The sequence below is a fragment of the Micromys minutus genome (assembly GCF_963924665.1).
Source record: "Micromys minutus genome assembly, chromosome: 2".
NCBI classification, from domain to species: Eukaryota; Metazoa; Chordata; class Mammalia; order Rodentia; family Muridae; genus Micromys; species Micromys minutus.
This window is the reverse complement of record NC_137971.1, coordinates 102,300,124-102,326,022: the sequence shown is the minus strand read 5'-3', so window position 1 is coordinate 102,326,022 and position 25,899 is coordinate 102,300,124. Positions and strand designations below refer to the sequence as shown.

Here is a 25,899-nt window from a genome sequence, read left to right as displayed (position 1 = left end):
GGCGAGCACCGTCTAACCCAGCTTAATGTTTCTCTCAGCAGCTCTCAAGCCGTTGTATATTTTCACCCCGTATTACTATACTATATTCCATTCACCAAGTCCTTTTTATTTTATGGTGCCCATTTTTCCTACCATGTGCTATATTTTCTCTTCTGCCAGACTAAACACTCCACAAGGTTTGGAACTTTGCTTTATCTATTTCCAGACTTCCTTCCTGCACTTATGTTTAAAATCTGTGCACGTGAAGGGAGTGTTTTGTTACATCAGTAAATGAAAAAAAAAAAAAAGTGGATTCAGTGTTGTCATCGAGTCTATTCTAATCCTTTCAGGACACATATTTTCTCACCAAGATTGGAAGGCTCAGGAGGGTGAGGTGACAGGTGTCACATGCATTTTATTTCTTATACCTGTTTATAAGCTTAGGAATTATTGCCTTATCGAATTGAATTGTTTTCTTCTACAAAGCAAGTTTGGGTGGAATTATAGAACAATTCTGATTATCAGCACACATTCTGACTTATAGGAAAAGCAAGGCTTCATGTTGTGGCCATGACTAACCCTTAATTATTTCAAACTAACTTTCAATCAGTACCGAAAACCACATTGCTCCACTTTGTAAATACTGACGAGCAGACAGTTCTCATGAACTTGAAGAAGCAAATGTCTCCAGATTCCTAAAGCTTCTGTGCAGTTACCAGGGACAGGGTTCAAGATAAAAGCGCTCACCTGGCCTGCTGTGAGGCTCTGGCTTCTCTGCCTAGCATTGTAGCGATCAGGTGAGCAAAAACACCATTAAGGAAACGGTATCTTAGCATGTGTGGGGAAAGAAGACAGACATAAGCAGAATAACTTGGTTCTGATAAACGCAATACTGAAACGGAAGGAAAGAACAGCCAGAAGCACACATTTCCTTAAAAAGAGGGTATATTTGTGAACATTGAACAATGGGGCACAGTGACTGAATAGACATTTGGGAAAGAGAGGTCTCTGTGGTGATTATAGCTGAGGATGCAGATTGAGGAAGAAAGGGAGCGAGGCAAACTCCAAGTATAAGGACCAAAGCACGAACTAGTTGCCTATCTATATGATAGGAATAAATGTATCTCCATGCATAATGAAACTGATTAGTGTATCAAATTTTCCGCGTGTATCAAATTGGCAATTCCAGGCACGATCACTTGATAGTTATACAGACATTTTAGACCATCACTACAAGAAGCACCACAACTTTATCTTTGTGTTTGGAAAACAATGATTCCTACATTACATATCTGGTCTAAATCTACCTGGATGTGATACATTTTATTTTGGCATAGATTCTTGTATCTGGTAGGTAATTATTAAGGCTTCTATATAAACTTACTAAGAATTTGGGAGATTATAGGGATAGGTCAGCAGTAAGAACCAACTGCTCTTCCAAAGAACCAGGGTTCAATTCCTGTTCAAACTGTTTGTAACTTCAATCTAGGGGGTATGATTCCCCCCTTTTTTTTTTTTTTTGGCCTCTGAGATTATCAATCATGTATGAAATCTTCAGATCACACACTGGTAAAACACCTATGCACATTACCAAAAAAAAAAAAAAAAAAAAAAAAAAAAGTAGGCCATATAGATTTAGGAAATAAGCTGAGGGAATTTTAATTGTCCTGCATAAATGTGTGGATGTTTGGCACTGGATTGGTCATCCCGATTTTCATGAGCTACTGTGTTGAGACAAAAGCCCTCTGCTCAGAACCCAGTGTTCCACATTGCTTTGGCAATGGTTCTGTTCATTCTCATAGACATTAGGCCTTACAGACAACCTCACCGTGAGCCAACCTCCCTTAATGGATGTGCTGGAAGGCACTCAGTGTTGCAGAGACAAAACTGTAGTTTGAGCTGTGGCGAAAGGAAACAAATTGATCATTGTGGCCAGTCTGTGCCTGAATCTGCAGTAACCCTTTCTCATCAGAAAAGACTTTCCTATGTAATGTGGCTGGAACCCCAAATAGTACCACATATGAAGTCCTAATTTCAATATACTGCTAAGCCTTCTAATATGTTTTCAAATGTGATTATAGACATTTAAATGCTCAGTAAAAATGCGATGAAAGTTTAGTAAGTGTTGATGCATACATGATATGGGGCCATGATTTTATTTTATTTTCAAATTAAAAAGCTTACTGTTTCCTTGCATCCAGTAAAGAAAGACCATGTACAGCATCCCCAGGATCTCTTATAATTGTTTGCCTGCCAAAGGTTGGTGAGATGGATAGTTCAGCGAATAGCCTTTGAAAATGTTGCTTCCCTAAGCAAGCAGCACGGAACAGAGAAGAAAATTTAATCTCTGAGATCAAAATTAAGTACCATGGTTAAGTGTGTTTCTGCAGGAAAACGAAATAAAATAGAAAAGTAGAATTGATTGGGTTTTTCTAAAATTCATTATGGATGACCTTGTGATGCAGGGCAGATAGGAGACGAACACCCAAAATACATTGTGAATCCTTGCACTGTTGCTAAATGGAAAATGGTGGCAGTAAGGGCAAGTGTGAACTTTAATCAGGAAGAAATTATTGTAGGTGAGAGATGAAGGGACAAAGTTAGTCAGAGAGACGGGGTAAAAAAAATAGTTTTAGCACTGCCTTTCTCTCACCTCCTTAAAGATGATAGCTATGTTTGTCTTCTTTGATGTCTCCTTACCCTCTTCCACAAACTTCCTTTTCCCTCTACCTATCCATTCCAGTCAACCATTGGCAATTTCATTTAAATGTTCTTGAATTTTTATTCATGACTATGATCATCCAGCGTGTGCTTTAGAAAATTTCTGCTTTATATTTCTCAACATCATTATTTTTGAAGACTAATATAATGTGCTGCTGATGGTTCTTTTTCTGATATAATAGTGTTTCTCTCCACAAATATAATACACCTAGGTTATTCATCTATTCTAGAGGACTGAGTTGTCCCAGTTGGGGACTATTGCAAGTAAAGCATTCATGAAATGTGTGTGGAGTCTTTTGGGGAACACAGTCTTTCATTTCTTTTACGGAAATTCCAAGAACAGGTGTACTACTTCATAGGGTGTTATATGGTTATCTTCTAAGGAATTAACAAACTATCTTAAAGTGCATATAGTGCTTTGTGTCACCAAGCCCTCATTCCATTCTGCATGTACAGCTTTTTTTGCTCACAGGTTGAAAAGGTCCCTGAGTGCAGTTGACTATGAAATTGTATTATTTCTCTCTTTGTGGGCACCCATCCCCGCCATTCAGTGCCAATCATTTAACTTTTCTTATCTCCTGTCTTTGTGAGTTACCGTGCCCTCTGGAGTTTCAGCTGTGCAGATATTAGTGCGCATTAATGAAGTATGTATTTAAGTAGTATTCCTATGGGGCTTTGTTTGTGGGTTACTGGGCAAAGTAACTCTTTAACTTGCTTCCCCTGAATTCTCTTTTCTGTAGGGAATCCTTAACTACATCTGCCTCTGTATGACTCTGTTCATTGTGAGCAGTATCTTTCTTGGATTTTTCTCAACTTCTGTAAGAAAGAGATTTGACCAAGTCTTTACCAGAATCAAAGAATATGACTAGAAGAATAAAAGCACAGAGAGTGGCAGTACTTTTCCAATCCAGGAGCAGCTAGCATGTTTACAAGCACTATGTACCTGCTGCACAGGAAAATAATGTATCATTTGATATCATCTTCTCATTCTGGTGGAGAGCCGAAATCCTAAATTAGGATCTGTCTTGCATTTAGTCTGGGTCACAGTTAGTCAATGGCTTGTAGTAAATTAATTTTTGATTATACTGTATAGAATGCTGTCAAAATTAGGTAATTCTAAAAATTATTTAAATATTGAATAAGGTAAGCATTAATCATTTGACTCTTTAAAATTTGTGTTAATTTTAAGAAACACTTTGACCATGTGATACTTAGTACCCAAAATACAAGTCTCCAAAATGTATATCTACATAAACTCCAAAGGATGCTTTGAATACTACATGGCCTTAAATATATCAATCCCATAATATGTTTTTCAGTTTTTAGACCTTTACATTCCCTTCTCAGTTTGAATAATGTGTAATTTCACCATTGTCACTATAATTGATATAAGCTTCTATTTTTCCTATCTTATACCACAATGATCTCCCAGAATTCTTAATCTAATACACAAGAAAACTATAATTAAATACATAATTAAAAGCATCAAGTAGTTCAAACTTTGTCTTTGAGCTGCCTCTCTATTACAGCCCATGATGAAAATATTAAATTCAATTTATATGCCAATATCTTTTTTAAGATTCTAGACATATATTCTTACCTGGTGACTTAAAGTCTCTAAATAGATGCTTAAAAGATATCTGTAAGACACTGTGCTGGAAATGAACTTCTTTTTTTTTTTTTTTTTAAATCGTAGTGTATCATCTGTTTTCTCTGCAGCCAGTGGTGAGATTAACCTTTGTGCTTCACGGGCTAAACAGTTTGGGATCATCTGTGCTGTATCTCTCTCCACAGCATTCGGCACAGAAGCACACCTGGTGCACCCATTTTTAAAATACAGATGGATCCTAACCACTGATTTTAAACTTTGGTATATATAAGTTGTGTTCAAGTTGCTGCTCCCCTTAAAACTTATGAAAGTAATAGTTGTTAAATGTTTTTGCATTTGACCACTTAGAGTCATAATTTTCAAGCTAGCAGTGAATGAAGTCATGAAAACCAGCAGCCACACAACGTTAGTTCTCTGAAATTACTTCCCATCCCATTCGGAACAGAAGGCAGTGAGAATTTACTTTTAGAAGAATTGAGTTGAAATTACGTTATTTTTAAATACTTTTACTAAATCTTCAAGAATTTGATACCTTGCCTTTTGATGATGTTCATTTTCAACACCCATAATCCCCCAGATCCACGTCCCTCATCTCTGCCCAGCTGCCTTTGTGTCCTCATTCACTTTCTTTTAAAACTCAATGAATGAAATAAGTGTTGTCTATATACTCTTGGGTATTGGTTATTCTCCCATCGCATAGTATACCTACTGGATGCCATGCCCTCAATAAAAACTATTCTCCATTTCCCAGTAGCCATCAATTACAAAAACACTTCAGCTAAGGTGGGTCTTCATGTCCTTCTTCCTACGGTGCGCTAATCTGTGGGCACAATGGGAAGTCACTAGGACACAGTTCACTGCAATGCTCCACTTGCAGAGTAATAATAGTAGCAGATCCTCCCAGAAGAACTAGGCTTCTCCAGCCATCGGTTGTTGGTCTCAATGTCTGTGCCAGGTAGAACTTCCATCTTGTACAGAAAGAAAGATTTAAATCCAGGCACAGTGTGCTTGGTTCCTCCTGTGACATTCATAGCACCATTTCCCAGGAAGTGACCTTGTTAAGAGGTCATTCATGTAGCTCCTAGTGTTCACAGATGGATAATATTTATGATTTGTATTAATGAATTTTAAAATAACCATATGTAATACTGTTTTGTCTTTAATTTTTTTGTCTTTAGTATTATAGCATGCCTTCCTAAAATATAAATAACTGCTAATCATGCAACTGAGTCTTGTTGAGTAAGAGCATTTCTGTGAATAAGAGTTCAGTATATGTTTTTAAGTATCTTTCTTTCTGTCTCATTTCCACACTAAAATGAAAATGTGTGTATGTGTGTGTGTGTGTGTGCGTGTACGTGCGTGCGTGTGTGTGTGCGTGTGTGAATATATTATGACCCTATTAATAAATATGAATGAGAAACTCTCTCAGGAAAAAGGCTAAGTTCCCTGTGGAACAATTTCAAGTATATATATATGTATAATTTCCAACACATCTACATTTCAAAAAGTAAACAAGAGAAAGTTACCACAAATATCTAGTTAAAAATTAACACAAGAAATTAAGTCTCTTTTTAGAAACTATTGCTCATGAAGTGTATCCAGCAGATACGATATGGAAAAGAATCAACTCTCTAAATTTCATTAATAAAAATTATAAATAAAATCTGCAAAATAACATAAAATTATTGATTTCACACACACACACACACACACAAACTACATTGAAAGAGGAAGATTCTATGTGTAAGTTCCTTTTTTACTTATACATTTCTCTAAGTCCCCTGAGTTCAATCCTCCCCCTGAGTTTGAATCCTAGATTTCAATGCAAAAAAATCACCTCACCTATGAGATTTTACAGGTTAGTTTTCCATTATTTCACTGGTGAACTAAATAATTCTCATTAGGGACCTTACCATCTATCACACACTGTATTAGGAATAAAGAGTACAATGATGGGAAGACAGGCACAATTATTCCATTCTGAAAATGCTCCATGGAAAAATGCATATACTAAATGATTATTTTAAATGCAAAAAATATGAAAAAGAGTGCTCTTAGTTGAGTGAGTCAGCAATCTGCAACTCATTAAGATCAAGACAGCATTTCCTTTTCTACTGATTGACTTTATTTCTACCACTGTCATTCTAAAAAAGGATCCCCATCCTCTCTGACATATCTTCTCCCCCAACCTCTAACTCTGCCATACATGCTCCTCAAAATTAAACTAACATTGGATAATTACAGAATGGATATAGAGCTTCTCCACTTAATTTTCTTCAAGTGCTCAAAAATGTCTCCTGTCCCAATCTTTTTACCTTTTCCTCATAACTTGTATAAGCTACTTTATTTCTGTAGAATTTGGTTTCCTCCATCTGCAGAAGTAAGATATTATCAGACTCTAAAGCTTCTTGTAGGGATCAAATGAGATGAGAGTATTTCCTAACTTGTGATATAATTTTGATAATATAAGGCTAACATTTCTCATATGTCAGCAAAATTCAGAGACACTTAGACTTCCCTGCTCATAGCTACACTATGAATAGTTGAATTATGGAGCCCCCCATATGGAAATGCCCATCAAATTAAGAATGGATCAACAAAATGGGTACACATACAAATTCAATTTTATCCAGTTGTAAAAAAAAAAAATGAAATCATGACTTTCGAAGGAAAATACCTGGAGCTGATTATTTTGTGAAACAAAATAAGCCAGCTTCAAAAAGACAATTAACTCATTCATAATGTGAACTTAAATTTTAGCTGTATTCTATTTGTGTTTGTAGAGCATGAAAAAAGTAGGAGCAGATCTAAAAGGACGGCAGGTGATGAAGATACGTGGCAAGAATGTAGATGTGTGGACTAATTGCGATGGAGTAAGGCAAAGAGGGGCTGTAAATAAGAATGGAAGACAATTACACACACACACGCATATGCAACAATAGAGTTTTTCTACATATAAATATCATGATAAAACATAATATTTTTCATGCTGACTTTAATAATAAAAACATAAACTTCAATGGAAATTTAAAAAAAATTGTAGATAAAACATCTAAGAATTGCTTCACTGGATTTTTGTTTTGTTTTGTTTATTCATCTTATTAATAAGTGTATGCTATTTGCTTGTCTATCTTCATAGTACCAAGTTACCTTTTAAAATAATTCATTTAAATATCAAGCATTAAACCAGATTCAGGATGACTACTATTGTATGTTTTCAGTTCATTATTGATTCCTAGATTTTGCCCATGGCCTTGAGATTGTATATGTACATATAACATGAAAGTAGAGCAATGTTTAAGGTACAGACAGAGTTGGAATGTAAAGTGGGAATATTCTCAAGTTAAAATATATGCCTTTATGGAAATGCTATTATTTTTCCAAGGACAATGGACAAGATATATATCCATATATCTATCTATATATCATTCTCTATATATATATCATTTATATCTATATCATCTATATATACACATTTATATATAGAGATACTTATTATATAGATAGATAGATTGAAAGAGATAGATATATACACATGTGTGTAATATAAATAATAATGAAGGAAGTCAATGAAACATTTGAAGTGTGTATATATTTTCCAAAAGAGTAATGCTAAAAAAATCAGAGTTAAGTCCTGGACTTATCTCAAGATACTTTATATGTTTTTTTAAGGAGAAATCCCCTCATTATATGTGAAAAGATTTCCTCATCTCTGCTTCTCCTCATCCTTCATGGATATAACATTCCGAAGTGATTAGACATTTCTTACAAACTTTGTATATTCTTAAAGCTGAAGAGGGAGTGATTAATATCCAGCGTATATTTTCAGCAGCACTGTCTACAGCTGACATTTGTGCTGATGACTTCAGCAGCTGCTGTTTGTGTTGTATGTAGGTGGCAGAACTGAAAATTAAATGAGTTGATGTTTTTGGTAGCAGGTCTTTTTTATATAAGAAAATTAAAGAGTTCATTTATTTATTTATAAAGAGGTTGTGTTTGTTTGTTGTTTGTTGGGGCATCTAGTTCCTATGGAAATTAAGAAATGACTATAAATAACGAGATAATTGTAGACCACATATCAACAAGTGCTGATATTATTACAAACTGTACTTTTCCAAGCACTTTGAACCTGTCCAGTGACCATCTCTCAGGCTGTGAAGATGATTCTGAGATAAATCTATGAGGGAAGGATAACAGAGAGCGCTGTGTTTGTGTCTGTAGAGTGACTTATTTTCCTCCATCAAGACTCTCATCTAATTATTATTAATGATTACATCCATTCATCAAGTTTCTATTCGATTGTTTGAAAACTATATTTTTAGTTTCTAATATGCAACAAAGAAATGTGCAAACAGCTCAAGGTATAAAAACCAATAGTATGTGGTAGCAACAGCTCACAGCTATGTTTAAGTGACTAATTATTGTATAATGGTGACTTTGAATGTTCTAGAGTCTATGGTACGGAATAGCTCACATTACAGTAAATTTTATAGTACAGTTTCCATGCTTGCTTATTAAACATTAAAACTTTTTGTGTCGGTTAAGCTCATAACTGTTTTGGAGCCGTGTTAGATTCAAGCTATTGTGACTTATTTGTGTTTATGCTTAGTAAGTGTCCTAACTGGAAGCTCCTAAGTGAACTGTGGTATGGCTGGAGGACTTGGTTCCAATAAGGGTGCTTGGGTAAGAATAATGTCCTTGCAAGACCAGACACCTGATATTACTTTTGCTAAAAGACTGACATAGAGGACACTAAATACAGCTTTAGAAAACCCAAGTGATTCTCTTTAGTGAATGTGATTCTAAACAGCTTCCTTCACTAGCCAGAGGATATACCAGTGAAGTCAAGCTTCTATTACATGTTTAAAGAGAACTGAAAACAAAACAAAAACAAATAAAAAGGGAACAGGAAACTGATTGTCTCAGGGTAACTGCCAGACAGAGGTGTACAGTTCTCCAAAGGCAACATCCACACAACTGAATACCTGGGAAACTATAAGGAGAACCAGCCTAAAGGAGAGCTCAGAATGAGGGTGTGCAGGCATCCAGACATGTCACAGAAGGATGGGAAAGACAGAAACAGACCCCTAACAAGTAGGAAACAAAGAAACAATACAACGTGTTTTAAATGAAACTTTCAACAGAGGGCAGAATAAAAAAATATAATACAAAACTGTGTAAGTTTGAAAGACGAGTATCGAAAATGAATACATATATCAATCCATTATTACTAATCACAATTACTAGGGTTTGTGGTGTATACCTATAATTCCAGTGCTCAGAAAATAGAAACAGGGGATTTATGAGTTAAGAGCTATCATTAATACTAGACAGCAAGTCCAAAGCTATTCTAGGCTACAGAGTATGACCAGTTAATATCAATAAAACAAAAATTCAACAATAAAAATCAACCCCAAAATCTCATTTTAAAAATTTGAAATACAGGTCATCAATGCAAGGTGAAAAAAATAAACCGTGCAAAATAGAAACTACATTTTGGCAGCATGTGTAGCCCAAGGAGTAACACAGGTATGATCTGGGAAAATGGGCTTTACATAAAGCCATTCTATAGAAGGAAAGTATGTGACTTTTAGATAAAGTAAATACAAAACATGAGAGAGAAGATGTTTAGAAAGAACAGCAACTGAGACATTTTAAAAATTAACCAGGTGCTGGGTGAATGGCTCAAGGTGGGTTTAAAACTTTCTGTGCAAGTGTGAAGACCTGAAGCCCTGAGTTATGATCCCTAGTTCTCACATACTAGCTAACAAGAATAGCCAAATTGCCTAGCTCCAGTTCCAGTGAGACCCCTGCCTCAACACAGAAGGTAGAAAATGATTAAGAAAGATATCCATGGAGAAACACTGAACTCCATGTACTTATGTACCTGTATCTACTTAGCCCACCTACACATATGAGAATGCACATACATGTATGCTCACCACACACATAGATCTGCAAAAAAATCTGATTAAGTTTTTCATATAAACATAATTTCAAAGAAGAATTTTTTGGAAGAAGAAAGTTATGTTACATAAATTAGAAGTCATTTCTTACAATACAGTAATTAGATTGAGGGCTTTCAATCATAAAAATTAACATCATAAGACCTTGTGTCATAATATGTTCAGAATGCTAAGAAAAGTTGATAATGAGTTTGAAGATTACCACTTCTACAATTATTTAAGTATAATGTGAATGTAAGAATTTAAGAAAAATATTTTATAAACTGAGTATGATTAACTATCACAGAAATTTGATGCTGAAAGACTGTTAAAATTTGTACACATATAAGAAAAAAATTAATTCAGAAAGAAGGATAAAATTGGTGGATACTATCCCAAAAAGCTCGGAATACCCAAGAAACAATTCACAGAAGTTTTGAAGCTCAAAGAGAAGGAAGGCCAGAAGGTGGATGTCTCTGGCCTTCTTTGAATGGAGAACAAAACGCTCATGAATGAAAATAATGGTCAAATAGAGAAGCAGGAATTGGAGAAAAGATCATCCAGAGACTTCCTCACCTGGGGACCCACCCCATATGCGCCCAATAAACCCAAGCACTATTGCTGACGCCAAGTAGTGCTTACTGGCAGGAATCTGACATGGATGCCTCCTCAGAGGCTCTTTCACAGCCACTCTAATACGGAGAAGGATGCTTGCAGCTAACCATCCGACTGAACATGAGGAACCCAATAAGAGCTAAAGAAAGGACCGAAGGAGCTGAAAGGTTTTGCAACGCCATGGTAAGAGAAAATTATCTACTCACCAAACGCACCATAGCTTCCAGAGACTAAAACACCAATCATTGAGAACACATGGAGAGACCCATGCCCCCAGGTGCATATGTAGCAGAGGACAGCATTGTCTGGCATCAATGAGAGAAGAGGTCCAGAGAAGGCTTAAGGCTCGTTTTCTCTGTCGGTGCCATGGTGCTGAGGTAGGAGAGGTTGGGAGAGGGAGCACCTTCATGGGGCCAATGGGAAGGGGAGGGTGGATAAGATTGGTGGAAAGAGGATAACACCTGAAATATAAATATAGAGAATATCCAATTTAAAAAATGGTAAAATTAAGGGAATACCAATAGCTTGTAGGAGTGATGCTGAAAAGGGACTGATAGTAAAAATTTCCTGCAGGAGACATTGAGAGCATCAAGGACTGATTTGATGGTGGACGGAGGTAAGCATCACAAACTCTTTTACAACAAAAACACAGAACGTTGCACTGATATACAAGTACTCAGTTGCACATCGAATGTGCTATGGAGCTTTACACGTGTTCCTATCTACTAATAAATATATATAGTGTGATTCTGGTGCAAAACAGTCCACATCCAGAACAATATTAAGGAGCTCAGAATCTAACACACATAAGATCTAGACATAGGACTTTGGGCTGAGACATGATAGTGAGGATGAGGAACAATGTGTTTAAATACCAAATAAACAAACAAACAAACAAACAAACAAATAAATCTGTGCATATGGAGAAAACATAGACTCTTATCTTTTGCTAAATTGGGAAAAAAGTGGACATACTTTCTAAAAACACAAGTTCAAATTATTCTGAAGAAAATAGAAAATAATTTATTTCAAATTTGGAAGAGCACAAAGAAAAACACAAATGGATTTCTGTACATTTAAATATGGCTGGAAGCTCTGAATGATAAAACATGAAGTAAATTAGGGGGTGAGTTAGAGGAGGAGAGCAGATATATTTAAAGGCTGATATACACAGAGGACTAATGCCCAGAATACTAAATATGTCCTTAAACCAATAAGAATGTACTTCAAGTTTAAAGCGAACAAATACTGTGAGCAGAAGGAAGTTCAAATAGCCAACAGATATGTAACAGCTCCAAGTCTCATGACTAAGTACAAACTATATATCAAGGTCTAACTACTGTATCTCAGTGGTCGAACCCTTACCAAGAATGCATGAGGCACTCGTTTGAATCCCTCACTACACATCCACATATGAACAGCACATAAAATCAAGGCTACATGCCTGGTTAGACTGTCATCTAGAATATGTGACTCATATAATAATAATAATAATAATAATAATAATAATAATAATAATAATAATAATAAGCAATCCCTTGGTAGTGAGCCAAAATAAAAGTTTGCCATAGTCTATAATCACCAGCTATATTTTGAAATATCTAGAACAATTCTATGTTTTTGTTGATATTTGTTGTGTAGGAAAGTTCATGGAAAGTTGGTTTTAGGTGAGGAGACTGATCCATTTTTGAGAATAATATTTCTATTAAAATTTGGAAAATTATGGCAAGATATAAAATGTTTTTAAGTCTAAATTAGTTATATGTATATATTGATGTCCAATTTTTGGTATTTAAAATCATTATGTCTAATTTATACACACCAAGAAAACTTGGACTATTTCTATGTTACATTTTGTTTCACATGTACTTTATGCTTATTGTAACTAGTAAGATTTCAATGCATACTATCAAACATTCAAAAAATTAAGTACTGACAAAATTATATTCATATAGTTTTATGCCAAAATGCCTTTCAAAATCTGTACATGTGTCTCTGTTTTTTTAAATAAAGTTGTAAGATAAAAAAGAATTGTAAATATATATATTAGTATACTATTATCAAATATTAAAAAGAAAAATGCATGAGGCAATAAAGTATCACAGAAATAGTTCTGATAATTTCAAGAGCAGAAAAGTAAATTTTAGCCCACTAATACTTATCTGCAATAACTCAAAAGTTTTCTTTTTCACACTTGTCTATAACTGATTGCATCTTCGTGCAGTGATGGTTCTGTGACTGGAGCAGTTGGTTCACATTGACATTGGTATACATGTGTCTGACCATAGAACTAGACCTGAAGTTTCAGATTTTATTTTATTATATGTTTACTTTTCAAAATTAACATCAGCATTAAATTATTACTATGGTTTATTGCTAACATTTCTTCTTAGGTATATTATAGACACTGAACACCACCTACTTCTCATGGAGTCTACAAACCACACATGCACATCTAGCATAACATTATTCTAAGTTGCAATTTATTCCTTCATATACCTAATTACTCGAAGCTTCATGAGAGGAGCAGTTGTATTCTATTCATTTTGCTCTCTCTAGCATTTGGCATGTAGTGTGTACTCACTGAATCACTCACCTTTGTTATCATACAAGTGATAATGAACATTGATTCGCATTGCTTTTTATTATTTATCTCATAATAAAACTATGGAGATTAAAATATGGTTGTCTGTGCATGAGAATCTCAGACTGAGCTTTTGACATGTATGTTGAAGGAAAGTATGTTCATTGCCTTTTATTTCCAAATTATGTCATGTATACTTTATAATTGCTGTTTATTAATTGGCTAAGCTCACATGCAAGTCATAAACTATCAAATATTTTAATGAAATATACATAAAAAAACATGTAGAGGATAAAATACACCGTAACATGCATTTTCTTAGATTTAACAGTGAACCAAATAGATATTAGTTTCTAAGGATGACTTTCTTACTCTGCTTTAAGACTAAGTATTTAATGTCTAGGTAACAATTTTTTTAAGATGTAAATGTGCCAGACAGAAAACTGTACTGGAGTAATACCTAGTGGCTTGACTTGAGCATTTTCTTGATGTCGGATGTCCAGAGGAATCACACAGGTGTGTGGATATGTACATGTGCTGTGGTATGAACCGAAAGCTGCTTAGAAGAATTTTAATGTTGCATCTCAGACTCAGCTGCCTGATGTTGCTATTTGTAGGAATTTAGGATGATAGTTGGAAGGGAAGGGCTGATCCAGATTGTGATTATATGAAGATGGGAAGTGTCTAATGATCTGTCTTCCTAGACAGCAGTGCAGCAACTTCTTTGTCTCAATTAGCAGAGCAACGCTTAGAGACAATTAGGACAGACTGCAGGCCATGGCCTTCCTGCTAGGATGAGATTCACTTGCTCCTGGAGGGCCCAGGAAAGCTGTCATGTGAATGTTGCAGTGAATGTATTGAATTGACACTATACTCATGTTGAAACTGAAGCCTTACACTACTCTGCTGACCACCGTTCCAATCTTTCCTAGCTGCTATTTTCTTCCGAATTTGCCATAAACACATGTTTTATACCATCTGTATTTTGATGAGTATTTGTGTAATACAAGCATGCACCCTGACAGCTACTGCCTTACTCTACATTTGCATCTCGTATCTCCAACTGTCAGTGTAATGAACACTAATTACTGCTAGTTTTCAGCTGAATCTTTGTTGGAAGCCTTTATTTATTTATTTATTTATTTATTTATTTATTTACTTATTTATTTATGAAGAATTAAATGCCTAAAACAAGAATACAACCTTCCAATCACATGTGTGGAGAAAATTATTGGAGGCAAAATAAGTAAATAAATAATAAAAAAAAATAAGAAAATAAAGTGGTCAACTACTAAAGGTCTTGTCTGTTCTTCTTTCCATAATTTAAAAAACATCAAATTTATAGAGAAAAGTGCAAACTTGTCAAACCTGCCAGTGCCCTCAGAGTGCATGAGCACCCTTTGTTTTGCTTTATGGCATCTGTCAATGGCTTGAAGTTTCGTAGCTCTTCTGGCTTCTCATTACCTGATTCCATCTTAAAATATTAAAGAAGGATATTTTACTTATTAATTTCAAGTTGCTATTTTCCCCGTGGCCTTTAATATTCTGTGCTTTATCTTCTTACTAACTACTATTTTAGTGAACACATGGCTTGGGTGATCTTGTGTGCAGAAATCATGACTGTGCATCACAAAAGCTGGGTAAACTTTGGTCCTTCGGAGAAACCCTTTGAAACCTAAGCAGTCACCATTATGCATTTGTTTCTTGAGTTTCTGCCGTGTTTCTTCTCCAAGAAGTACAGGGTATAGTGTGGAGAACATTACATGAGGCTGCCTAAGAGTGTCTAAAGGAAATAAAAGTAAAACAGTGCTTGTAGGAAGTGAGAACACAGAGCAAAAGAAATAGTTACTGGCAAAAGCAAACCCTGGGTGGCAGCTAGGCATACCAAAGAAGGCTGAAGGAGTCAGAGCACCCTATAGGGCCCAGAGTTGGCTTTTGTGAATACTGAATCATTTGCCACAGCAACAGAGAGTTCCATTAAACTCTCATACAAAGACCCACAATTAAACTCATAGCACAGAACATGGCCTTAAGAGCCATCTACCCAGTTCTCCTAATGTATAGATTAGGCAGACGGGAGCCAGAGAGAACAAGAATTAGAAACAAAATCAAAGGCCAGATACTGGATCATTCATTTATTTCAATAACTATACCATGGCACACCATCCCCTGGGTTGCTATTGACAACCCATACTAGCTTGTTCCACCTCCAGTTGCCTCCAAGGTATCCAACATGTAACAATATAATTTCTTAGTTGACAGCAGCTCCAAACCCTTTTGATGGACAGAGATCAGTCATCTCACACAGACCTACTGTTGACAGTGGCTTTCTTAGTTAGGGTTTTACTGCTGTGAACAGACACCATGACCAAGGCAACTCTTGTATGGACATCATTTAATTGGGGCTGGCTTACAGGTTCAGAGGTTCAGTCCATTATCATCAAAGTTCCCACAGAACACTGGTTTCCGGGCAGCTAGGATGAGGATCTTACTGCCCACACCCACAGTGACACACCTACTCCAACAATCCCACACCTACTTCAGCAAGGTCACACCTCCTAATAGGGCCACTCCCTGGGCCAAGCATATGCAAACCACCACAGTGGCTCTGTTGAGAAGGGAATTCTCTCTTGGGCATCTGCAGTTGCATCTCTGAGTTTTATGTGCTCATAGTGCCTTTCTCCCAGGTGAGCTTGGAAGGACTTGCTAGGCAGAAAGAAGTTTATGTGCCCATGTGTTATCCTTTAGTACATCTGGCTAAAGGCTTAAGCATTATCGTTCACTGGAGGGAACATTTGTCTCTTAATATTGACTTTAGCCTAAAAGTGCCCGGCATGGGAGTGTAAACTCTAATAAGATCATTGAAGTTGGAAACCCCTTCTGTTAGAATCAAATGTGAAATTGCTTCAAGGAAGTATGGTTGAGGAGTTGTCCTTAATCTACCTTTCCCCAGGTTGTAATACCAATGGCAAGTGTCCCTTTAAAAGAGGACATCCCTGCAAGGAACAGCTGGGTCTAATTTCAAGGTAGATTTAAATTACTTTCTATACTCAACTCAAGGGCTCATACTGAAAACATGTAAAACCAATGACTTGGAAACTAAAGACCTTCACCGAGGCATTTGACATGATACTTCCTGCTTTGAACTGTGCCTCTGTCCTGGTTCAGTCGTCTAAGAAGTAAACTCCTCTATTGCAAGCTGTGGACAAAGATGTAAGTTTTCTTGGACCAAATGCTTTGAAAATGGGGAGGAAAACGTGGCTTTTTCCAGCCATCTCTCCAGTCATCTTGGACATCCTGGTAGGAATTTGGGCTCCAGGGACACCTGTTCCCCCGTGGTCAGAGCCATGGTGCTCTGTTTCTCCCTAGTGCCCAGCCACTCTGGTATTGTCCGTGTGACTGTGTGTGAATGTCTCTACATGGCCACTGCCGCCAGCGCGGAGCAGTCAAGACAGAAGGAAGCCAAACGGCCAAGCGAGGCGTGCAATTGGAGCAAGAGCCAGAGGTGTGCTGCCTCTGTAGAGTCAACTGCGGCTTCTTTTCCTTCTCTCACACAAGGAGTTTAGAGCTGAAGAACCGCAGCCGGACACTTAGCCAACTGGACGTGTGTGAGCCGGCTCTGAAGGTTGCTCCGCCTCTCCCGAACCTCCTGCTGGCAGGATGTAAATATACCTGCAGACCGGCCAAACAGGACTGCCTTTCCCCCCCAACCCCTCCCTCCTCCCACCCTCTTCCCCGGCTAACCAGCATGAGAGGATCAGAGAAAGCAACAGCCCGCAAGTGACAGCTCCAGCCTGAATCCGCTCAGCTCAGCCTCCGTGGGAAGTTGATTTGTGCAGAGGCTTTCATTGTGAACCGCCGCTGACATCGCTATGTTTGCCTCGATCTGGTACGCCAAAAAGCTGGGTCGCAGGTTCGTGCACAATGCCAGGAAGGCGAAATCAGAGAAGGTATGGAATGAGGGGGGAGAAAGATCGCTTTATGGATGTGCCAAGTGCTTGCTCAGGGCTCTCGGTCTGAACACAGACGCAGCCTTGATTAGCTGGTTGTGAAGAACCTGCCTCTCAATGGAAATGTGGTCCATGCCACTTTGGATAGGGCAACTCTTAGAGGCTAGTTCTGGAGGGACGGAAGCATTCGGGTTGGTGAGGATCTTTGGCTACATGAGAGCTGTTGGCTGAAATCATCAGTTGATGGAGAGGGTCTCCACTGAGACAAGTATTCCCTGGCATTGCATCGGATGGAAGCAGGGGAGCAGCTGCAGTCTGTGCTTATTGGGGGAGCTCACTAGTAAACTTGTTGCTGTGCTGCATTATTTTTATTACTGTGATCTTTTGGTCTATGGGAGCCTTATAAATACCTGTGTCTTTCTCTAGCGCACGTGTCTGAGTCCTGGGATACTTATGGTGACACTCCCCATACCTCACAGGAGTGCTTGGTATTGTTTCGACTGAACAACCAAATCTTCATTACAGAAGTGTTTGCAATGAGCCCGAATTGTATATTTAAGGGGCTCCTGGTCTCTGTGTTTTGGCCCTTGTACAATGAGTTTCCAGAGAATCTCTATACAGATTGACCTCCTTAGAAAATTCCTCTGAGAAATTAAGATGGTCTGTCTGTAAGTCCCAAGGTTTATTGGTTTACATCTTAATTTTTTTTACAATGTTTTTGAGGCACTGGTCAAAACCTGTCATATTTTGGAAACTGGGAAAGCAGAAAGGATTTGCTAGGTGCTGGGAACACTTTCCCCAAGCCTAACAGAATCTTGTTGAAATCTACATTGTCTATATTTCTCTGAGGAAATTATTTTTAGCCCAGATTCTTTCTACCATTCACACATTCCTGAGGCTGACCCAGGATAGCTCTCAGGGTCTGAGGTACTGTTCTTCCTCCCAACTACAAGGATGTCGTTGCTATAGCATTCTGCCTGTTCTATCAGAGTAGGGATGTTGATAAAATACAGGAGCCCCTGTGATAAACCAAGATAGAATTGTAATGTGAAAAGAGAAAATATCTTGGGTATTTTCACTTAAGGGCTGTTGCCATTTCCAATGCCTGAGTCCAAAGACTGTCACATGATAGGCAGCTTGTTCTTCAATGACCCTTTTGATGAAGGAGTGGGTGAGAAGGTTTAGGGTAGCATAGGTACCTTACAGATTTTGTATGTCAGAAACTGCAAAGATGGTGTTCCAGTACATTGAATTTGGAGTCTTGTTTATTTGCTTCAAGTTATTTTGAAGATAAGATGCTTATGGGAAGTAAAAAGACCTTCTCGGGTTTCTAGTAGAGTACTTTTGTGGGGGGGGGGGTGTTTCTTTCCATAAAAATTATAGGCTATATGGATGACAGGACTCTGACAGGCACTGGGGGACAATGCCTTCTGGCAAATTAATATGCAAAGAAAAGTTGAATCTTCCAGTGCTATTTAATTCAGACTCAGACCTATGTGTGGCAGCTGTGTATGAAGGACTTAAAAGGTTATAAATCTACAAGACTGGCTTGGGCTCAGCATCAGCGATTTGAATGTGTGCAGGACGTAGCAAAGGGTCTCGGGATAGCCTCTTCACTTCCAGGCTGGATACTGCAGGACTTAGCAAAGGGTCTCCGGATAGCCTCTACACTTCCAGGCTGGATACTGCAGGACTTAGCAAAGGGTCTCCGGATAGCCTCTACACTTCCAGGCTGGAAAATGCCTGGAATGGGCAAGGACAATTCCAGAATGAGACTAAAGGGCCTTATTTTTTTCTCTCACTCAGAGTGTAAGACACATTCACATCAGGAAGTCAGCATCAACTAAAGTTCCTTAGGCTGTCAGAGTGACAAAGAACAGAATGAAACAAAACAGGTTTGTTCTGTTGTCCTGAACTCCCCACAAGGGGCTGGGAGCAGCAATTTTGAATACTAGGTGCTGACAACTCTTAGAGTTTGTACTTGTGGAGTTCCTAGAATAAATCAAAAGGCAGGGTACCTAGAAAAATGTAGTCACTCATCCAATACCTGGTGAGTGGCAGTAATTTGTATTGTCTAATTGGATCAAATTACGTATTTAAACAAGTAAGTATGAATTAGCATTTTCAGCTATGACTTCAGTAGCATGCTTTGAGAAAGAGGTTGATAAATAATAATACAAGCTGCGACATTTGACAGATAAGTCTGCATTATGGAAGTGGCTATCCATTTACTATCCTTTGTAGAGGTTGGCTCCTCCCCCACCTAACAAGCCAATCTACATTAACTACAGTCCTTCCAGCCTACTTTGTCATCCAGGTTTGACATGGGTAGCATTTTCTCAAGCCTCGGGTTAATTGAAAGCTAATTAGGAATACAAAGGTCTAAATTCCATCCTAAACACGCAGTCTACCTTTATTTCCGGTTGTTTTAGTCTATCAGATGGCCTCAGTTAAATACTAGTGCGGTTCACCGGCATCATGTAACTTCAGTGACAATGATTACCATGGTAGTAACAGTACCAATAACCACTGTCTGAGCACTTACCATCATCCCATTGCGTTCTATGTAAGACTTAATTTGCTTTTCATACTCTTTCTTTATGGTATTTTTCTAGAATCTTTGATCAGTGATTGGGCAGCTCAAGGTCATAGGAGCAATCAGTCTGGGATTTGAACCCAAACCATCCTAAGCTATAACTTTGCTTCTCACAGTTTTCCAGAATCTCTGAATATGCTCTTGTCTAGTTAAGATAAGCATTGCTTCTCATCTTGCCTTTTCTTTTGTGTTAGAGCTCCCAAAGCCAGGGAGTTTCCAAAAAAATAAAATAAAATCAAAGTTTGTGATTTTTTTTGTAAGAAGAATGCCCTGCTTCAGATAAAACGACACTTATGTCTTAAGTTGCCTGCTCCATTAATGATATTTCTCTATGTCCTTTCTAGTTGGATAAATGCAGCAAGGTATTTCTTGGATCCTATTATTCTCAAAAATAGCTTGTAATTGTCATATCTTAATAACCCAAATATTGATGTTTGTACTCATTGATCTTTCTTATAGGATCTAAAGATGTCTTCCATCAAAAAGGACCTAAGTTTTGTCAATTATAACTGTGGCTTCCTTTAAGAATGAGTCAAAGATGTTAGGTGATTCACATTGCTATTTTCTTCTGAAAATGAAAAGCAATTGGTGCTTTGTTATTCTTTCATTGAAAAGACAGTTGCTCAGAGCAGCAAATTCTGTGAACAAAATTATCCTAAATGTGGTAGTGTGCAACTCGTCCTTCTTGGCCGCTCTAGGGCATCTCCATTTAAACAGTTATTCCGTCTTCTCTGAGATCCTTTGTGGTTGGCTGAGAAGTTTGTGTTTCTCTTTTATGCTTGTTGTTACATTTCACTTTAAATCTCTTAACGTTAACCATTTCCAGATTGCTCTATTCTAAAAGGCTAGGTGATAAATGTAAGTTATATCGAAAATACAGTTTTAAGTCACACAAAAAAGCCAGAGTATTGAAGTACTTAAAGTTGTGAACCATCTATCAACTCTTTGTTTTAATTTTATTTTTATTTATTTTTATTTTTGCTTTTTACTCCTTTGAGATGTAACATCAGAAAGTACCTGATTGATGCCCCAGCGTAGGGCAGGGAGGCAGGAGGGAGTGGGTGCGTAGGGGAGCACCCTCATTAAATAGGGAGATTCCAGAGTGGAAACTGGGAACAGTGGTAACATTTGAAATGTAAATAAAGAAAATATTCAATAAAAAAGTACCTGCATATGAACAAAGGGGGGTTAATGTCCACATCCTTCATGTAATAAAGGTAACCGTGGATAAACTGGGCAGTATGACACCACATCCTTCATGTAATAAATGTAACCGTGGATAAACTGGGCAGTATGACACCACATCCTTCATGTAATAAATGTAACCGTGGATAAACTGGGCAGTATGGCATAACCAACAAGGGACATAACTGAGCCCTAAGCATTCTTCTCCTAGCAACAGGGTGCATTTACCCTTGGAAACATTTCCAAGCATGAATACACTAGAAACTTCAATCTTTCTCAATGTGGTGCATAAATTCAGCATAAACTGAAGGACAGGACAACTAAGCAATGAGCTTGTCAGCAGTGTGGCCAAAGGGAGAGAATCATGACCTTGGTGGTTCTCACAAAAAAATAAAAAGGATGAGCACTTTAAAAAGGGAAGTAGCTAGTCTTACTCTTTGGCATTCAACCCAAAGGCAGACAGATGGCTCATGTAACCTCAGTGTTCTTATCTGTCAAATGGAACTTTCATCCCCATTTTTTATGTAGATGCTTTTAGGAGAAACTGGCAATCCTTACTTGGCCTCTCTAGTATAATACCTTCTTCTCTACCCATTAGCACATAAACTGAGAATCCTAAGGTCTAAGCAAATTCTCAGTTGTCCTATTCCTTTTGTTAGCTTCAAAGATTTGGCTGGACCTGTTCAGCTAGCTATCTGACCCCATCCCATCCCTAACCTTCACTAGTTCTGCATCTTAAAGAGACAGCATTATTACTAGGAATCCCTGTGGCCTACGATGCCCAGACTGTATCTCCCATCAGTCTCTACATTGGTGGTAATTATCATATTCTCATTAGATTATTTAAAATAGGGGTTTTTTCAGCTTTTGGACCAGATTTGTAGAGCCTAATAGAATGCTCAACATATGACTGCATGTGACTGTCTTTCCTACCTACGTTATTTCTTAGATCCTAAATTATCACCCCTTGTACAATGTATCATTGTTTATTACCCAGAGACAAAAGATCAGCGAATGGATCTGTGGTTTAATAGTACTTATAAAATGCATCTTCACTGCAGAACTGTGAAACTGTGGAAAGCGTTGACCCTTAGAATGAATGGAGTATAGTATAACACTGAAGGGATGAATGCGTTTTTATTTAAGGATGAAACAGGTTAATATCAATAAACTACTAGAAGGTAACGCTTTCCATCCAATTTTTGTGTCTTTGTCAATAATAATAAGCTTGCATAGGAAAGTATTATAGGTAAATATCATACAGATCTTTTAGTAGAGATAGAAGTCATTAGGCATTGGAATCCTCTTCTGTATTTAGGAAGGTAAATAGACACGTAAAATGCAGTTGAATGCTAATATCTCTCTCTCTCTCTCTCTCTCTCTCTCTCTCTCTCTCTCTCTCTCTCTCTGTGTGTGTGTGTGTGTGTGTGTGTGTGTGTGTATGCCAATAGATAGCACTTACTGACTTCATTCTACAGCCTGTAATTAGGGAAACAATCCTCTGTAGAGTCATATTCTCTAAATTAAATACTTATTGTATGTTCTATATGTATATGTGCTGTGTATGTACAAATAATTACAAATATATTTTCCCTATGAAAAGTCAATTTTAAAAGGTGGCTTTTACATGCATTACCGGAATGTGGCTTAGACATTAGAAAAAGCCCAGATGTGGATGAGCCGTCAGTCCTCAGTGCATGGCACTTCTTTCTTGCCTATTCTTGTCTCGTGCTAGAGTGTTCTGACCTGGACAGAGGAAGAGACCATTTTCCTCACCCAAGTCTGGTCCTTTGAGCCTTCTGAGTCCCCAATCTCCAGTCATGAGCAATAGCATGACTCAGCACCAGTGCCAGCCAAGCCATGGTGACCAGGAGGACAGATGTTTGCCGATGCGTGTAGCCCTACAGATTGTGCCTGTCACCTCTCAGAGGAACTGAGCACAGAAAGGAACAGCCTGACTACCTGATCTAAGGTCCTCAACAGCTGCCCACCCTGGCTTTCACAGGGCATAGCTGTTGCCAGATGAGGAAAGCAAGACAGGAGGAAAGAAAGAGGGAAGAACTATCTGGAGGTCAGGAGAACAGGTCACACAACCCCTGTGAAACTTGTATCAATGTGTAATACATTTTGATCAGAACTTAAGCACTGAGGTGTTTACTTTACGTCCGTTATTTCATCTAATCCTCACTTCCACTTGGAGCTTTGCTTTTATCAATAGCCAGAGAAACTGAAATGTAAGGTGCGAAGGGGTTATTCCAGATTATAATTGGTCAAGGGAGTTTTCAAAGTCAAGCAGTACTGACTATAGACTTTATACATTTTATTCTCTGCTCTACATTTTCCTGAGGTAGTCAGGCTTCTCGGTGAAATCAAAATCACTTCTGAGTTCTCACTTCATTGTGATCACTTCTGAGTTCTCACTTCAGTGTGTTCAAAGACCAGATAGCCAGATGAATTCACTTGAGTCTAGCTTACAGAACTTTGCAAAAATGTTTATCTTTTTCCTTTCTGCTTCAGAGCCTGTATTACCAGATCCTGGGAGGAAGATGAGAAAAAGCTTCCAAGTCCAGTAAAATCACATACGTAGAATACACTTTGTAAAGGCCTATGTCATTCTCCTTCCTGTTCAGAAATACACCTTGTATATGAGTTTGTTAAAGAAGCCCATCTCAGTGGGGTAATGCCCCATGGCACTCACTAATTTTGTTTGAGCTCCATAGTTTCATTTCCTGAAACTAATCACTAATTGCAAAGCATTGTAAGGTTTGTCCCCTCCATTGAGGAAAGGACATCTAACATCGGGAGTTCCTACGTATATTATGCATCAACTAGGTAGGGGTTCGTATGTCTGGATGCTTCCTGGTTGCATCGCCTACTGCCTATGCCTTCTTGGCTCATCTGTCTTGGCTTGAATTCTTCATTTGCAGCCAGATTCCTTCCCAGCTTAACTTTTGTTAGATTCATTTTTAGTATAAAATTGAAGAATACTCTAAGGAAGACTTTGTCCTCATTTGTGTGATCTGCCTATATGTCTTATATGCTTTATAATCCCGTGTCAGGATAGGTGCATCACACGAATGCATACAAAAACCGCCTAGGACTACCTTGGATGCTCTGTACAAGATCGTAATGAGAACCCACCTATCTTCAAAGAAGAGCAGGATGAGGGCCTGAGGCCTTTCCCACTTGCTTGCTTCCTCATTTCTTTGAAGACAGAGACTCTGAAGCTGTTGGCAGCCTTCTATCTGAAAGATTAGTCCTCTGTCTCTTCCTCTCCAAGCCACTGACAGCAGGATTAGAAGGGCAGTAGCTAGCAGAAGACCAGAATCCTTTTCAACTAACAGTGATATGTCAAACTCAACAACTTCCAACAGCTTTGCACCACATGTCTCAAGATATGGGCTTGTATGTAGAAATGGAACATTTTATATTTTTTTCTTTTTACTTTCTAAGACTATAAGTTTTAGCTACTGAAAGAATTTTCCTTCCACTAGCTATAGACTAAATTATGTCCCCTTAAGATTTATGTTTCAAAGTCTTAGTCCACTGTGTGACTTCATTTAAAGATAGAATTTTTTTAGGAAATATTTAGTGTTAAATAATATTACAATGGCAGAGTCCCCATCAGAAGGATTGGATGCTATATGAGAGGAGGAATGGAGCATTATTGCTTCCTGAGTCCCCGTACTGACTCTCAATCTTCCTCAATAGTTCAGAGTACACACGGAAAAGACTACAAAAGAGGAATGGATGGTCACAAGAATGCAAACATTATTGAAACTTTGACTTTGGGCTTCCTGATCTTCAACACAGTGCAAACTTAATTTCTGCTGTTTAAACTACCGAATCTCTGGTACTTTGTTTTAGCAGCAGAGGAAATCTGAATGACAACCTCCTACCATAGTGGCATAATTGGTACTGTGAAATAAGGAGATATTTTCTTGCGCCAAATGTGGGTCTTGTGTTAAGGATGAGTAGGTAGGTAGTTGAGTGTTGCTATGAATCTAAATTAATTAAGCTCTGGAACCCACAAAGCCTCAACAGGATCAGTTTCATCTGATCTTTTGAAGAAAGAGAAAGGCTATTAAAAAGAAGGTAGTAATTGAAAAAAAAAAACGCAAGATAGCAAGAAATATGAATATCTGTTTTTGAAGATCGATTTATTTGACTGTACATTCTTTTACCAAACTCATAAGGCAAGGAAATGGATGTTAACTATTCATCCAGGAAACTCAATACACTTTTCAAAAGAACTCATTAAATCATGTCTTTCCTTCCCACCTCTACTTGTTACTACACAACCATGTTAGTAAGCTTCCTTTCTGTCTTTGTTTCTTTTTCTGTTGTGGTGATAAAATAGCATGATTAAAACAACACAGAGAAAAGAGTTTATTTCTCCTAACTGTTCAAGGTAAAGTTATAGTGAAGAACTCAGATTGGCAAGAGCTTGAAGCAGCTAGGCACATCACAGCAACAACCAGGAATAAAGGTAAAGAATGAGCTTCTTAGCTTGGCGCCCTTTGCCTACTTCTGTAATGTCAGATAGCTGCCAGGAATAGTATAACCCAAAGTGGGTGGCCATTTAGGCATACTCAGAGTCCCATTTCCCAAACTGATTTTAGGTTCTGCATAGTTGACAACTAAAGTTAATCACCCTATGTACTGGCTGGTTTTGTGTCAACTTGACACAGGCTGCAGTTAGCATAGAGAAAGGA

General features: G+C 37.8%; 1 protein-coding gene across 10 annotated transcripts in view; it reads left to right on the top strand.

Moving 5' to 3' along the window:
• Nucleotides 1-25,899, top strand: part of DLG2 (discs large MAGUK scaffold protein 2) — a gene marked incomplete at both ends in the record, with an annotated part of 1,874,976 nt that overhangs the window by 991,687 nt on the left and 857,390 nt on the right. The window contains one exon of one of the 10 annotated variants that reach the window (XM_080912635.1): nucleotides 17,326-17,403. The exons of the other annotated variants lie outside the window; for them this stretch is intronic. Coding sequence (XP_080768761.1) covers nucleotides 17,326-17,403 — 78 coding nt within the window. Of the gene's footprint in view, nucleotides 1-17,325; nucleotides 17,404-25,899 lie in introns of those variants that run through there. 10 annotated transcript variants of the gene reach the window in all.